Source organism: Symphalangus syndactylus, chromosome 1 (assembly GCF_028878055.3).
Source record: "Symphalangus syndactylus isolate Jambi chromosome 1, NHGRI_mSymSyn1-v2.1_pri, whole genome shotgun sequence".
Taxonomy (NCBI): Eukaryota; Metazoa; Chordata; class Mammalia; order Primates; family Hylobatidae; genus Symphalangus; species Symphalangus syndactylus.
The window spans coordinates 102,287,839-102,303,216 of NC_072423.2; the positions used below are offsets into that span (position 1 = coordinate 102,287,839).

General features: G+C 50.3%; 1 protein-coding gene across 3 annotated transcripts in view; it reads left to right on the plus strand.

Moving 5' to 3' along the window:
• FAM107A (family with sequence similarity 107 member A) overlaps positions 1 to 12,583 on the plus strand; it is a 63,533-nt gene extending 50,950 nt beyond the window's left edge. For all 3 annotated transcript variants that reach the window (XM_055272385.2, XM_055272392.2, XM_055272399.2), the window contains 3 exons: positions 6,840 to 7,014; positions 9,336 to 9,492; positions 10,005 to 12,583. In XM_055272385.2, the coding sequence (XP_055128360.2) occupies positions 6,840 to 7,014; positions 9,336 to 9,492; positions 10,005 to 10,112 (440 nt within the window). In that variant the 3' untranslated portion in view covers positions 10,113 to 12,583. The remainder of the gene's footprint in view (positions 1 to 6,839; positions 7,015 to 9,335; positions 9,493 to 10,004) is intronic.
• The last annotated feature ends 2,795 nt before the right edge of the window (positions 12,584 to 15,378 follow it).

Consider the following 15,378-nt stretch of genomic DNA (forward strand, 5'->3'; position numbering starts at 1 on the left):
GTGCGTGCAGGTTAACGTGTGAAGGGCCTGCCTTTCTGGTGAATTTGGCTTTAGGACTTCGCAATACAAGGCAAGTCTGAGATTGGGCCAGAAATCAAGAGCTGTAGGATTGGGTGTGTCACTTTTCGAAACTGCTACCAAACCCTAGTAGCTTTGAGCTTCAAGGCAGCCCCCACGCCTGCATCTCTGGGTGGCTTAGATCCTGAGTGGCCCTCTTAGTTTTGTTGGTGGTGAGCACCTGCTGGAATTTTCCCTGCAGAGGCATCTGCCAGGGAAAGTGGCTGACATCACGCCACTCATGAGCCAGCAGGGATTCCAGGTCTGCTGATGCTTGTTCCAGATCAACCGCACAATGCTGTCCACTAACCTTGCTAAGGACCCTCCATGTCTAGCCCTGGACTCTGCTATTTAATTGGTTCAAAATCCTAAATGTCCACCCAACATTCTCCTCCCGAGGTAGGAAGTTGCAACGGACCCAAGGCAAAATGTTCAGGAAGTCAGCCTTGAGTCATTGCATCCAAATGGACAAGCAGCTCTGCTGGGGGCTTCCGAGCATCGACCAGAGGCTGCTGGGAGATCTGGAGGTGGCTCCCAGATAAACTGTTCTTTGGCTGCTGGCCAGTGAAATACAAATAGGCACTTTCCCCACGGAGAGGAAAAAAGCCAGAAGGGTCAGGAAATCCAGTGACCATGCTTGTCACTTTTACTGAATGCCTCTTTTTCCTTTGCCAGTCGTTATTTTGAAAGCCTCTCTTCTCCTCTGCCCTGCCATCCCATTAAATGCTGAACCAAGAGGCTTCTGAATGTGTTCTGAACCCAGCAGCTTGAACAGTAATGAGGAAGTGGGGGCAGAGGAGGGAAGGCCACCAGCTGGTCCTCTCCTAAACAGAGACCAGCCTGAGGCCAGACAGGCCTGTGGACTCTAGCTTAAGCCCAAAGTTGCTGGGGCCAGGCTGGGGCTCCCCGGTGAGAGTTTGCATTTCACATAGTCCTCAAGTTAGCAGGCCTCCATGTTCTTATCTATAAAATGGGCTCACACAGCCTCTTCACTGGGGTTTCTTGACTATCTAGAGAGAGAAAAGGGACATAACCCTGCTTTGTCAACTAAAAGACATTTTGCACCTTGAAGACAGTGGAGAGGTAGAAAGAGCACTGAATTTGGCGTCCAAGGTCCTGGCTTTGCTGCTTACTCTCTGTGTATCTTGAGACAAGTAGCTTGGCCTCTCTGAGCCTTGGTTTTCTCATCTATAAAGCAGGGTACCACTGGCTGCCTCCGAGGGTGATTTAGAGATCCAGAACAAATTCGAGTGGTGACCACAGGGTTTCTTCAGGACAGAAGTACCAGAGTCTGTCTTCGGTGAGCATCACTCTGCCAGGCGCTGGGCTAAGCACATCGTGCCATTGTATCACTTCACCCTCCAAACTGCTCCATGAATAGGCTGTTATCCTTGCTGTATAGAGGCTCAGAGAGGTTAAGCTACTTGCCCAAAGTAACACAGCTGGGAACGGTTGCCACTATGAATCAAACCCAGTCTGTCTCCACTAAAACATCTGCTTTAACCATTGCTTTACTGGCTTATGTGTCATTTGTTACAACTGATGCCATCAAAGACAGAAACATGACCACCAGAACAGTGGAGAGGCAAGTGGAAGGGACACTGAAGCCTTAGACAGCCTGGGGTCCCATGGCTATTGTCAAGATGAACTGGGCCCCGAGACTCTATCAGTGCAGCTCTCCTTCTGTCTCTCCTTACTGTCTCCTGTGGCTGGGGGCACCAGCGTTTGGTTTCAGATCTGCCACCCTGCATTAGCCATGCATGCCCCAGTGGCCCGGTGCGCTCTCCCTGGGAGCAGCAGTGATCTTTGCTGAGCCTTGCCTGGTGTGGGGCCAACGTCCTGTGAAGCTGTGGCAAGGAGCTCTGGGACCTCATGGGTCACCAACAGAACCAGGGAGGAACAAAGCAAGGGGTTCCCAATCTTTCCTCAGACCTCTTATTATCCCCACCCCAGGAAAAACAACATCAGTCCCATAGTCTGCATATTGAGAATTATTTGCCATCCTATAGTCATGCAACACACTCAATAGCTGTCGCCTACTGGTGGCCTCCACCCCATGCCCAGCTCTTTAGCTCATCCAATCTTCACAGCATCACAGTGCTACAGAGGAGCATCCCAGAGGTTAGAGACCAACCCAAGATCACACAGCTGCTAAGAACGGTGACCTTAATCAGACTTGCTCACAATAACCAGGCCAACTACAGTCAGCTGAGATCCTTCAGGGCCAAAGCAAATAAGTTTGTGTTTTGGGTTTTTTAACTCCACAGTTTGCAAAGTTGGCTGACTCTAGGAACCACCTAGGGAGCTTTTTAAAATCCCCAAAGCCAAGCCGCCCCCCAAGCCAATTAAATCAGAATCCCTGTGGTGGGACTCAGGCGTTGGAATTTTTGAAACTTCCTGTGGTGACGCCAATATGCAGCCAAGGTTAAGATCCACTGATTTAACCAGTGCGGTTTCTGAGGATGAGACGGCTCCATCTAGGACTAGGAATGGGATTTATTAATAGTGATTGTTAATAGCAGCTAACAGGGTGGTCACACTGCCATTCCAGGGGCACCATTCACAGTTTAATCTATAGGAGTTGAGGACTTGTTGTGAGGTACCCAAGCAGCCTGTTGTATGTGGCCGCCCGGGTAGCCAGCACCAAGCGCTCAACTCTGTAAGAGGCATTTGCCAAGCACCTTGCAAGTATCACCTCGTTTATGATACCACAACTTCATGGAGGATTCTAATGTGATGCTCGTTTTGCAGAGGAGGAAACACCAGATCAAAAGCAGCTGTCCCATCTCAACTCTGCTGTTCAGTGGGAAACAGCCATAGACAATAAGTGGGCATGGTGTGTCCCAGGGCTGTGGGATTTTGTCCAAAGGCTGTAGTTTCCAGGCTCCAGCTCCAGAGGGTAGGGAGGCATGGACAGAGCATTCGAATCCAAGTCTGAATGGCTTCGGCCTCCTTATGCTACTGCTTCCTCCTGCATTTCTTTAACAGCCATGAAGAATACAAACAAGCCACTTACCTTTCTTCTTCATGATTGGCCTGCTCCTCCCTCTCCCTGCTAGCTCTTCTCCTGGGTGTTCACCTTTTTCTTTCCAGAGAGGACACGTCTAACGCCCACTTCCCCTCTTAGCCCCTCCACGGCCACTCCCCGGATGGACCCCAGAGTCTTGGATCTCTCGGCACGCCCAGCAGCCTTGGGAACAACCCCACTCCTCTGCCTCAGGAGGCCCAGCTGACCGCCCAAGACAGCCTAGATTTTCTTGGCCTGGCACCTGTGCTTTGTTGAGTAGTCTCTTTTATAACAAGACCTGCATGAGGTTCTTCCGCCCAGAGACCTCGGTTAAATAAAAGGCAGAAAGGCTGGCTCAGCTTTCTAAGTCCTGGGGGTCCCCAGCAGCCCTCCTCACCCCACTCCTCATAGGTGTATACGTGGATCTCACAGGGGTTGTTTGCTGGGGTTCAGCACCCTGAGTGGCAAAGGCAGTGGTTTTTCCCCTGCAGCTCTGAGCTAAGGCACCAGCCACATCCCTCAGGGTTCCTGCCTCACCCACCACACCAGCCTGGCCTCAGGGAAACACTGTCATCCACAGCTCACTGCTGATTTAATTAATTTTTTTTAAAGGCCTGGAGCAAATCATTGAGCCAGGCCTGACCACAGATTGGACCTGGGGTGCAAGACTGGCTTCATAATTGACAGGGCCCCGTGCAAAATAAACAAGGAGGGCCACTTGTTCAAAATGCATTTGGAATTTCAAGACAGCAACAACAGAAGGTCCAACCAAACAGGGCCCCTCTTCCAAGGGCAACCCTGTGCGACTGAGTCCAACTGTCTGGCCCTAGGGCAGCCAACCCACTGGGTGGCCGGCAACTTATGTATGGGGCGAAGGTCTCAGCCAGGTCAATCACAGATTTTTCCCCTGGAATTTAACGGAAGAGAGAGACAGAGACCACCCATTGGAAGTGAAGGAAACCAAAGTCATAAAACATCCCAAGGCCTCTGACAGTTTCCCCACACAGCAGCGAGAATGACCTTTTTAAAACTGAATCAGGCGCGCCTTTCCCTGACTTGAACCCACCCATCCACCCTCACTCCAGGCACTCTCCCAGTCACTCAGCTCACACCACTCCCAGCACACTATGCCTTTTTGTTCCCTGAACAGACCCAGCTTGTTCAAGGTACATGAGTCACACATGCTGTTCCTTAGGCCCCAAATGGCCTCCTTCCTCATTCTCAACTGTCAGATCTTAACGTTGCCTCCTCAGAGAGGCCCTCGCCATACCTGGCTGACAGCGGGTCCCTCCTTAGTCTCTATGGGAGCCTGGAGCCGTTTGTGGTCTTTCGTTTCATTGGCTTGCGCGTGTGCTGACTGTTGGCCTCCCTAGCAGAGTGTGGGTTCTGTGAGCGCCGGGACCTCACTTGTTTAGTTCTCCTCTGTGTGTCCAGTGTCTACCACAGTGCCAGGAAAATCACAGGAACTTGAACATGTGTGGAATGCATGACTATTTTTATTATTATGCACTTTCTCAGTGGTCATTCCCGTTACTCAGGAGCTCTTGATTTTGTGTGCTTATTTTGTATCTGGCCACATTCTTGAACTCTCTCAGTTCCAAATGCATTTCTGTTCATCCATGTGGGAATTCTGGGTGCATGGCTTTATCTATATAAATACTAAGGCTGCCATCTCCTTTCCTAAAGTTATCCAACTTATTCTATTTCCTACCTTATCACTTTGGCAACATACAGTGAGTTCTTTTAAGGATGGTGTGGCTGATGAAAAGCAAGCAGCTCTAGAAGATTTGGGGGGCACAGAGGGACTAAGAACAGGTGAATAGCTGGGGAGCCAAAGTAGTTATTAAAGTGTGGCACGAGCTGAATAGGAAGAGAGCTGAGGTCACGGGAAGGAAAGAGCGTAGCTGAGAATTACTCAGTCAAAGGATGGGCGACACTTGACGATAGGAATAGGCAGCCAGCAAAAGAGAGAAGATCTCAAAGCTCCAATCTGAATCCAGGTGTTCTAATGCATAAGCACCCAGAGAGCTTGATCCCACAGACAAGAAAATATCCACACTAAAAACAGGAAGGGGAGCTGATACAGCCAACTAGGTATTTTGTCGAGTGCCCATTTTAAAGTAACTCTAAATACTATTATGATCACTTTTTAAGGACCAAAAATTAGGAAGGATATAACCTGAAAGCAAACAGCCTTATGAAAAAGATAAGAAAAAAAAGGGAAGTTAATAAGAATTCTCATTTTAGAAATGGTTCTGAGAATATGAATTCGAGAAAAAAATTAACATGTCTATCCTCTGACACTTCACCTGGCTACATCCAAAATACCTTATAATAATTAACACTTTTTCCAGGTTACACAGCACCTTTACATATGTTGTCTTACTTGCTCCTCTTAACAGCAGCCTGTGATGGGTCATCACAGAAATGCCACCGTTGCAAAATACAGTCTCCTGTTTGATGCCTAGATTCCTGACATGTCACCTTGCAATGTGCACCCCGTCAAACCCCCCTCTCTGTATTTTCTGACCCCAACAAGCTGTTTGCCACTTTCAGGTTTTCACACATCCCTGTTCATCCATGAAACTGCATTCGGGCAGAGAATGGTTCTCATCCCCTTCCCAGTGTGGGGGAGGAAATGAGAGTCTGTCCACAAGCAACATGGTGGCCCTCAAGCAGGGGCTGAAGCCTGGTGTTTGAAGTGGGAAACACTCCCTCAGTTGCCACATGAAAATCATATGCCGCTGGGCACTGGTTCCCCAAGACCAAAGAAAACTTCAAAAGTTGCATTGGCAATTACCAACAAATGTGTATTGATCGCCTACTGCATACCAGACCAGACACTGCCAACTGTCAGGGCCTGGCATATAATAGGAGCTCAACCTCTGCAAAGCTAGACTCATGAAGAGAGCAGAGCTAAAGTCTAAATTTTCACTGAAATTCCTATAAGCAGCTAATGGCCAGGCAGTGTCTATACCTTTGAGGCCTTTTTTTTTTTAAGTCAGTCTCTTTCTCTCTCTCTCTCTCTCTCTCTCTCTTTGCTGTACTTGCTTTTGGGCATTTCAAGGATAAGGAGCCAGTTTGTAGAAGAGGGAGCCCTTGTGTCTGAATTTTAAGTAAACTGACAGATTTCAAACCTCTGTGGTAGAAGTGGGGTCATTGAGTAGCCAAACATTTGACAACCATCCCTTTGCTATTAGGGACACAGCAGTCTCTGAATTTCATACTCTCCTCTTTGATGTGAAGAAAATGAAAAGCTGAAGAGTTCCACAGCAGAATTTGGAACTGTGGATAGAGTTAGAAAATAAGGGTAATACTTTCTTTTTATCACTGCATTTATCCAAATTGTTTTTAACAAGTACGTATTACTCTTTTTAAATATATTTTCCTTTTCTGTTACGAGCTCATTGAAAAACAGAAACTCAAACATAATTCCTTTTATAGTGGGAGAAAACTGTTGTTTGCAAAGTCAGGCCAAAAAGTATGCATGTGTCAACCCGTATTTTGTGACCCATTGTCATTTTACTTCTATGCTCCAGACACAACGCAAACATCATCTCCAATTCTGACAGCCCTGTGCATGCGTTCCACTATGATTTCCATTTTATAAGTGAAGAAACTAAGGCTCAGAAAGTCAGGTAGCTTGCCCAGGTGTGCGCAGCAGCAGGTGGCCAAGGTCCATCTGACGTGAAAACCTTGCCCTTCAACTGTGCCCCATGGGGCAGGGTGAGATTACAGGCTCACCTCTGAGCTACTCCTCTGCCCATCTCTACAGCCGCCATGTACTCGGAGATCCAGAGGGAGCGGGCGGACATCGGGGGCCTGATGGCCCGGCCAGAATACAGAGAGTGGAATCCGGAGCTCATCAAGCCCAAGAAGCTGCTGAACCCCGTGAAGGCCTCTCGGAGTCACCAGGAGCTCCACCGGGAGCTGCTCATGAACCACAGAAGGTAGGGATGAAGCCCTGCTGCCTGGGCCCCGCAAGCACCTGGGCCTGTGGGGGATGGGGAAGGTGACCGTGGAGGAAAGCAGAGCTGGCTCTCATCCTGGAGCTCCCGGAGACTGAGGAAGGCTGAGGGTGCCCCACATGATCACCAGCAAAACCTGTAAAGACCCCGTCCCCAGTGGGTCCCTGGGAACCAGAGGGACCCAAAAAGCCCTGTTCTCTTGCCCAGCCACCCATTTCATGTCCACACTCCAGATACATTTACTGAGTACCTACTATGTGCTGGGCACTGAGCCCAGACCTGGGGATACGAGAATGAATGGGACCCAGTTCCTGTCCTCACAGACAGGGACGGGTGCATAGCCAGGCAGTAGGATGAGTGCAATGATGAGGGCGTAAATAGGCCTGAGACCCCAGAGGAGGAACCCTAGAGGGGTCTAAAATGACTTCACAGGAGCGGTGCTGCCTCAGCTATGACCTGAAGGGGGACTGGAGCTAGCCAGGCCGGAGGTGGGTGCTGGATGGCAGAGGGAACCTCATATGTAAATGAACAGGTAACAGGAGTCACTCACTGTGCCTGGGGCATCGATTGTGTGGTGCAGGCCAGGGCAGAAGGATGGACTAAGGAAAGGTCTACAGCAGGGGCACAGGGTGTGCTGGGCCCGTCTGGTGAGGTGGGATGGGGGAGCTCACGATACCAAAGTGGGCAGGAATGTTACAGAGGCCCAGGATGGTGGCTGGCTTTTCCGTGGAAGGCCGCGGTGTGCAATGACAGAGACGAGCCAGAGGGGCATCTGGGAGGTGGCAAGGGTGGGATGGGGCAATTGATGGGATGTAAATTGGAGAAGAGGAAGGCTGAGTCTCCCCTAGGAGGACTGGGAAATACTCCTGCTAAGCAGTAACAGCATGAACGCAGCGGTGCTTTCAGAGCGCCCTCTGCTGGCCGATTCTGGTATTAGAGCCGGTTGTGATTTCTATTCTTGTTTTCAGTTGTGTGACCAATATCCTAAGAGTTATCATTTTGTACACTGAGTCGCTTTTGTTTTTGTTTTCAGTTAGTATTATAATATGAGCATTTTCTCTGAATGGTTTTTAGACTCATCCCTTTAATATCAAAAAAATCACCACAATCAAAAACAAAAGCTTAAAGACAAATCAGAGAAAGTATTTGTAACATAAATAAATTTTATTTTTAAAACTCACATATACAAAAAAATATATATTCAGATCTCTTGTTTTTTTCTTTTTTTTTTTTTGAGACGGAGTCTCGCTCTGTCGCCCAGGCTGGAGTGCAGTGGCGCGATCTCAGCTCACTGCAAGCTCCACCTCCCGGGTTCACGCCATTCTCCTGCCTCAGCCTCCCAAGTAGCTGGGACTACAGGTGCCTGCCACCGCACCTGGCTAATTTTTTTGTATTTTTAGTAGAGACAGGGTTTCACTGTGTGTGTGTTAGCCAAGATGGTCTCGGTCTCCTGACCTCGTGATCTGCCCTCCTCGGCCTCCCAAAGTGCTGGGATTACAGGCATGAGCCACCGTGCCTGGCCCAGATCTCTTAAAATCGACAAGGAAAAAATGAATAAAAAGTAATACAGTACAGCCAGACATGGTGGCTCACATCTGTAATCCCAACACTTTGGGAGGCCGAGGCAGGAGGATCACTTGATCCCAGGAGTTCAAGGCTGCAGTGAGCTATGATTACACCACTGCACTCCAGCCTGGGCAACAGAGCAAGACCTTGTCTGTAAAAATAATATTGATAATACAGTTAATTCACAAAAGAAGAAATGCAAATGGCTGGTAAACATATCAAATGTTGTTCCATGTGACTAATAAAGAAACAAATGAAAAGCAGGTATTATTTCTTGCCTACCAGATTCTCAAATATAAAAAGCTTGGCTGGTGATGGTAGGGAGAAATAGATGCTTTTGTACACTGTTCATAGGAGGATACACTGGATAAACTTTCTCCGGCACGGATAGATATATGTACCTCAAATCTTTTTAAAGAGCCTGATCCAGCAATTCTACCGTTAGGAAAGTATCCTAATAACCAGAAATAACAAAACTTGGTCTCTGCAGTCAGACAGGCCTGGGTTCAAATCCTCATGTGGCCTATCTGTAGCTATGACTTGGACTGGTATCTTCAGCCCTAGGAGCCTCAGTTTCTGTCCCTGTAAAATGGGACAGGAATGGGTCCACCTCCAAGGCTACAGGGAGGATTGCACAAGATAATAGTGGCGGTTGGTGTCACCGCAGGAAGCAGCCTTGAGGCTGGGGGAAGCGGGAAGGTGATGGTCTCCTGACAGCTCCCCCCTTCCCACCCCAGGGGCCTTGGTGTGGACAGCAAGCCAGAGCTGCAGCGTGTCCTAGAGCACCGCCGGCGGAACCAGCTCATCAAGAAGAAGAAGGAGGAGCTGGAAGCCAAGCGGCTGCAGTGCCCCTTTGAGCAGGAGCTGCTGAGACGGCAGCAGAGGCTGAACCAGGTGGGTGATGGGCACCCAGCCAGGACCACACATCCTCCAGGGCTGTCCTCCAGGGAGGAGCTCTGCTGTGGCCACAGCCAGTAAGAGGGAAGAGGATCAGCAGACAGAGCACTGGACTAAGAGTCCACTCCTGGCCTGAGTCCTCCCTCTGCCATTCACTTTGCTAGGTCCTTAGGGCGAGTGGCTTCCCTGAACCTCAGCTTCCTCACTGGCCCAGTGTACTGCACGCTGATTCTGATTTCATTCTTATAACTGTCTTGCGAGCCAGGTGGCATTCCCATTTTAGAGAGGGGGAACCTGAGGCCCAGAGGGGGTGAGTGATTTGAACCAGGCTTCACAAGGAGAACTCAGTCTCATGCTCTGTGCCCCAGCTACCAGGCTGGTAGCAAAACTCATCCCCAGGTTGGTTCTGTCTCCCCACTGAGTGGGCCCTTTGTCCAAACTCCATAGGTTTTCAGAGTAGGAATCCCCCTAGCTCCACCCACTTCACCCTCTGCTTCTCCCTCCTTCAGCTGGAAAAACCACCAGAGAAGGAAGAGGATCACGCCCCTGAGTTTATTAAAGTCAGGGAAAACCTGCGGAGAATTGCCACACTGACCAGCGAAGAGAGAGCGCTGTAGGGCCAGCTGCCGGGCTCAGGCCTCCACCCACCCTGGCCTGGACAGCCTCCTCCAGCCCTTCTGCACCTGGCAGCCCTGGGCCCCATGCCCTGGGACGTCTGTGATGTTCCCACCTGCTTCTGTAGAAATGTGTCACCCCAGAGGGCCTGGCTCTCCCGGGAGGCTGGGGCCCCTAAGCTCTTAGGCTTTTCCTTCCAAGCACTCAGCCCTCCTGCTCCAAGAGGGAAAACCTGCGCCCCTCCCTGCAGGGGGTTCAGAGTCCAGCACAGGAGGTTTCTCTGGCAGAATTGAGGAGGCAGAGGCGGCCCTCTGGCTTGACGAGCCTTCTGTTCTGCCCAGGCCTTCCCACCAGGAATCCCTGAGGCTCCCCAGGGCCCCGCTTCTCTGCACACCCCAGCTCCTAGGTCTCAGAGAACTCCCCCACCTGTGGTTTTACCTGCAGCCAGCAGAGCTTAGCTTCAAGGACACCTGCCTCCAAAGCCACTGAGGGGAGGAAGGGCAGGGCAGACTGCAGGTGGCCTTGTTGCTGGCATCCCGGCCAGGTAGGAGGGGACTAACAAAGACAGCTGTTTAGGGTCTTCTCCCCTCACCCATGCTTTCATCATCCCCTCCGCACAGCCTCCCCCGTCCAGGCCTTCTAACCACACCTAGCCAGGGCTGCCGCATTCCTGCACTCAGAAGTCTGCAGCAGTGCCTCACAAACTTGACTGTGCATAAAAATCACTGGGGATCTTGTTAATACAGCTTCTAATTCAGTAGATCTGGGAGATCCTGCATTTCTAACAAGCTCCCAGGTGAGACGGAGGCTGCTGGTGTGAGGACCATGCTGTGAGCAGCAGGGCGAGAGTGCCCAGAGCTGATGTATATTAGAAATATCACCACTGAAGCCATCGCTGGCCCCCACCTCCCGTGGACAGATGCCCCAGGGATTCCCACCCCACCTCTGCAACCCCAGGTGTTCTTCATTATCCACCCCACCCCAGACTCCCACTCCCAGGGACTCCCCGTGAAGACTTTGGCCTAGCAAATTGTGTTGGTTATGTGGGTGTTGTTTTAATCAGAAATGTATGTGATTGCCAATCTGCATTTCTTACCAGTGTGACCACACTGTTACGATGCAATTCTAGCCAAAAAAAAAATTTTTTTTTTTTTTTACTTTTTCCTACAGTTTTATGGAAAGCAAATATACAATGATTTTCAGTAGGCGTCTGGAATAGAAACAGTGGTTTGAAGACCCCACTGCCACCTTTATGGACTGGCCCCTTTGAGTCTGAATCCCCGGCCTCTGTCACCTGAGACCCAACCCCTAGCTGGGCCAACTCCAGTGAATTCACCCATTTTTCTTCTTCAGAAGGCCTTTCCTGTGTGAGACCCACATATTTTAACCTTTTGCTCCTATCCCATTTTTAAAGAACTAGAGAATAAACCAGGCCTGTTTCTTTTCCCCTGAAATCCCTACCTCTGGCTTCCTAAACCCAGCATCTAAGGTGACAGAGCAGTGCCGGAATAGCATCTCCTTTCACTTCCCCAAAACTGCTACAAATAGCTGCCACTGACATGCTCTTTGATTCCTGGAAGCAAACGTGGGACTGTCGGAGGAAAGGGATTGTTCTGGTCTTACTCATAACTGGGTGGTTTGAGGGTGACTGAAGTCGTGCTTTTCCTATGTGTGCTGCCAGCACAGGGCTGTAAATGCAGATATTCCGCCTGTGTGCGTGTGTATAAGTCGAGCTCCAAGAGGCTCCTGAATGTGACTGGTGTGCTGAGAATGTGGTTACACTGTTTAATGTCTGCCAGGTGAGGGTTACGCTGAAGATGCACAATCCCTAAAATAAAGATCACCACTTCCCCAAAGAAGCAGCTGTCGGGTCCATGTGTTGTTCAGACATGTGAAGAGAAGCAAGACAGAGGGTCTCAAATGGACGAGGGCTTTCCAAGGGAATGCCTGGGGCTTCAGCCAGTGGTCCCCAGAGGTGCTCCATGGAGCCAACAAGTCATTCCATGAAGCCCCAGAAGTAGAAGGGACCTCAAGCACCACGCCTTCCAGGGCAGCTGTGCAGACGACCTTGGTTCACTCTTCAGGGGTCGTCCCAACTCTGTACCTCCAGCCACTCCAACTGCGGAGGTTATCAATCCAGATTCTCACTGTTACAGTCTCCTTTGCAGCTTAGGATGGCTATATGTGATCAGGTGTGGCCAATGAAATTGAAGAGGAAGTCTACATGGGCTTCTGGGAAAGCTTATGGTTTTCCAATAAAAGACACAGGCATGGCTAACACCTCCCTGGGCCTCTTCTTCCTACCTTGATTGAGGGTGTGATGCCTGGAGCCACAGCAGCCACTTTGCTACCATGAGAAAAAGGCCAAGAGAATCACAGAGTCATTGACCCTATCGTTATTTCACCAAGCCAATGCCAGCCGCCATCCTTCTCCAGAATTCTTGTAAATAAAATAAATCCCTCTTTGTTTAAACCATTGTTGGTCAGTCTCTGTTACTTGCAACCAAAATCATCCCTAACTGACACAGAAGGCCAGTCCCTGCCTGTCCAAAATTACCTGCAGGCTGTGCTAAAAATCCAGATTCAACTTTCCTATCAGAAGCCTATTGGATCAGGATCCCCAGCTGCAAGGCCTGGGATCTGTTTTTCTGCACCTTCCCCATATAGTCTACCTAGCATGAGTCTGAAAACTGGTACTTGGACATCACTAAAGCACACATCATTCAACAAATATTTATTGAGTTCCTGCTCCATGCCAGGATGCATGCCATAGGCTGGGACACAGTAAAGAACAAAGGTGCAGTGCCTCCCCCTCATCTGATGACTGCAGTGGTCTCCTCCCAACTGCTCTCCCCTACTGGCCTTGTCCCTACACCCTGTTGTCAACAGAGGAGCCAAAATGATCTTCTTCCAGTCTAAGGCAGAACCTGTGACTCTGCACAGAGCCCTCCCTGGGCTCCCACTGGAGTCTCTCCTGCATTCTGGGTGGTCCTGCGAGTCCAGCTCCCTTTCAGCCTCCGACCTCCTTCCTGCACTCTCCCACTCGCTCACACAGCCCCAGTTGTGCTGGCCTCCTACCCTCTCCAGGCATGCCCCATCTCCATGCCTTTCCACCTGCTCTTCCCCAGCCAGGAGTTTCCTTCCGTCCAAGAACCACGTGGCCCCCTCCCTCTCTTTCTTCAGGTCTCTTATCACACTTCTTCTAAATGAGGTCCTCTTTAGCCACCGCATCTAAAATCTCAACTTCTACAGTCTTCCTCTGCCTGCCTTACCTTCTTTTTCCCCCTTACCGTTTATCACCATTGAACATATTCAATATTTTACTGATTTGTCTCATGTGTCCCTCCTAATGATAATGTCAGCTCCATGAGGGCAGAGATTCTTGTCTGTCTTGTTTACTCTGAATCCCTAGTGCACAGGGCCTAGAGAAGGTGCTCAGGAAGTGTTTGTTGAATGAATGAATGAGAAACCCCTTCTGCCTCTGCAATACGCCTAGCCTTCTCCCAGGTCCAGCCCATAGCAACCAGAGAAGGCCCCACCTGCCTCCTTCCTCCACGGTTTCCAACCTGACCCACAGATGTCCATTTGGTGGGAAGCCCTCATCTGCCCTCTTGGGCATTCATCAATACACCTGGGCCTCACTGGCATTGTGCCGGCTGGACCTGCATCAGAGCCACATGGCTCCTGCACACCACAGGAATGTCTAGAGAGTCAGATCGTCCCTGAAGGCTGATGATGAGGCCACCACTCAAGCCTGGAGACCATGGAGAAGCAAAAGGCTGCTGCAGCAGCTCTGACTTCAGACCTCTCCCTAAACAGGGAGCCAAGACAGCAACCCCTGTTCTTGCGAGGGCCACACTCTCTCGGGTCCTGGTTTGGGTTTGCAGAATGCCCCTGTCAATGGCAAACCAGCACTAAACACAAAACCTGGGAGAGAGGGCTGACCTTAGGATGTGAAGGGACCCTCCAACCCTGGTCCTGCAGCATGTGTGTCACTGGAGTCCTCAGATCACAGGAGCTTTGGCAGGGCAGCCTCACCACACTTGAGATTATACTGACTCCAAACCCTGTGAGGGTGGGACCCTGTCTGATTCTGCTCACCTTTATCCAGGGCCCTGAAAATAGGTGCCCCGGAAAGTTGTGAATGGATGTCAGTAATGATCACTTTCGATCGTGTCTCTGTGAAAAGGCCACCAAACAGGCTTTGTGTGAGCAGCAAGTCTGTTTATTTCACCTGGGTGCAGGCGGGCTGAGTCCTAAAAGAGAGTCAGTGAAGGGAGATGGGGTGGGGCCATTTTATAAGATTTGGGTAGGTAAAGGAAAATTACAGTCAAAGGAGGGTTGTTCTCTGGCGGGCAGGGGTGGGGGTCACAAGGTACTCAGCGGAGGAGCTTTTGAGCCAGGATGAGCCAGGAGAAGGAATTTCACAAGGTAATGTCATCAGTTAAGGCAGGAACAGGCCATTTTCACTTCTTTTGTCATTCTTCAGAGGCCATCTGGATGTATATGTGCAGGTCACAGGGGATATGATGGCTTAGCTTGGGCTCGGAGGCCTGACAGTCACTGCATGTCAGCACCCATGACAATCAGGTGTCTTCCTCCCCACTCTGCAGATGAAGACACCTGGGCTCAGGTAAGTAAAGGGCCTTGCCAGAAGACATAAGGCAATGCCCCAGGAGAGATGTGATTCTCACCCAGAGCGACCTGTTTGCAGAGTCTGCATTCTTTCCACTACAGCCAGGCCTTGCTCCTGGAAAGTGCTCCTAGGAGGCCCCTGCACCAGCCTGACCATGGGCCATGGGATTCAGGAACCTACTTTATCTGCCATTTGTCTGTCTGAACTTGAAATATTTAACATCTGCACTATAAAAACAGACTCGGCCAAGTGCAGTGGCTCATGCCTGTGATCCCAGCACTTTGGGAGGCTGGGGTGGGCGGATCACCTGAGGTCAGGAGTTTGAGACCAGCCTGGCCAACATGGTGAAACCTCGTCTCTACTAAAAATACAAAAATAAGCTGGGTGTGTGGCACACGCCTGTAATCTCAGCTACCCGGGAGGCTGAGGCAGGAGAATCACTGGAACCTGGGAGGCAGAGGCTGCAGTGAGCCAAGATCTTGCCACTGCCCTCCAGCCTGGGCGACAGAGCGAGACTCCGTTTCGAAAAAAAAAAAAAAAAAAAGGACTCAGGTCAATGCAGACCTACCTTAGTTCTGGGGTGAGGAATGTCCACTTGCTGCTAAACTCCATCCCCAGATGCCCCAGACGCC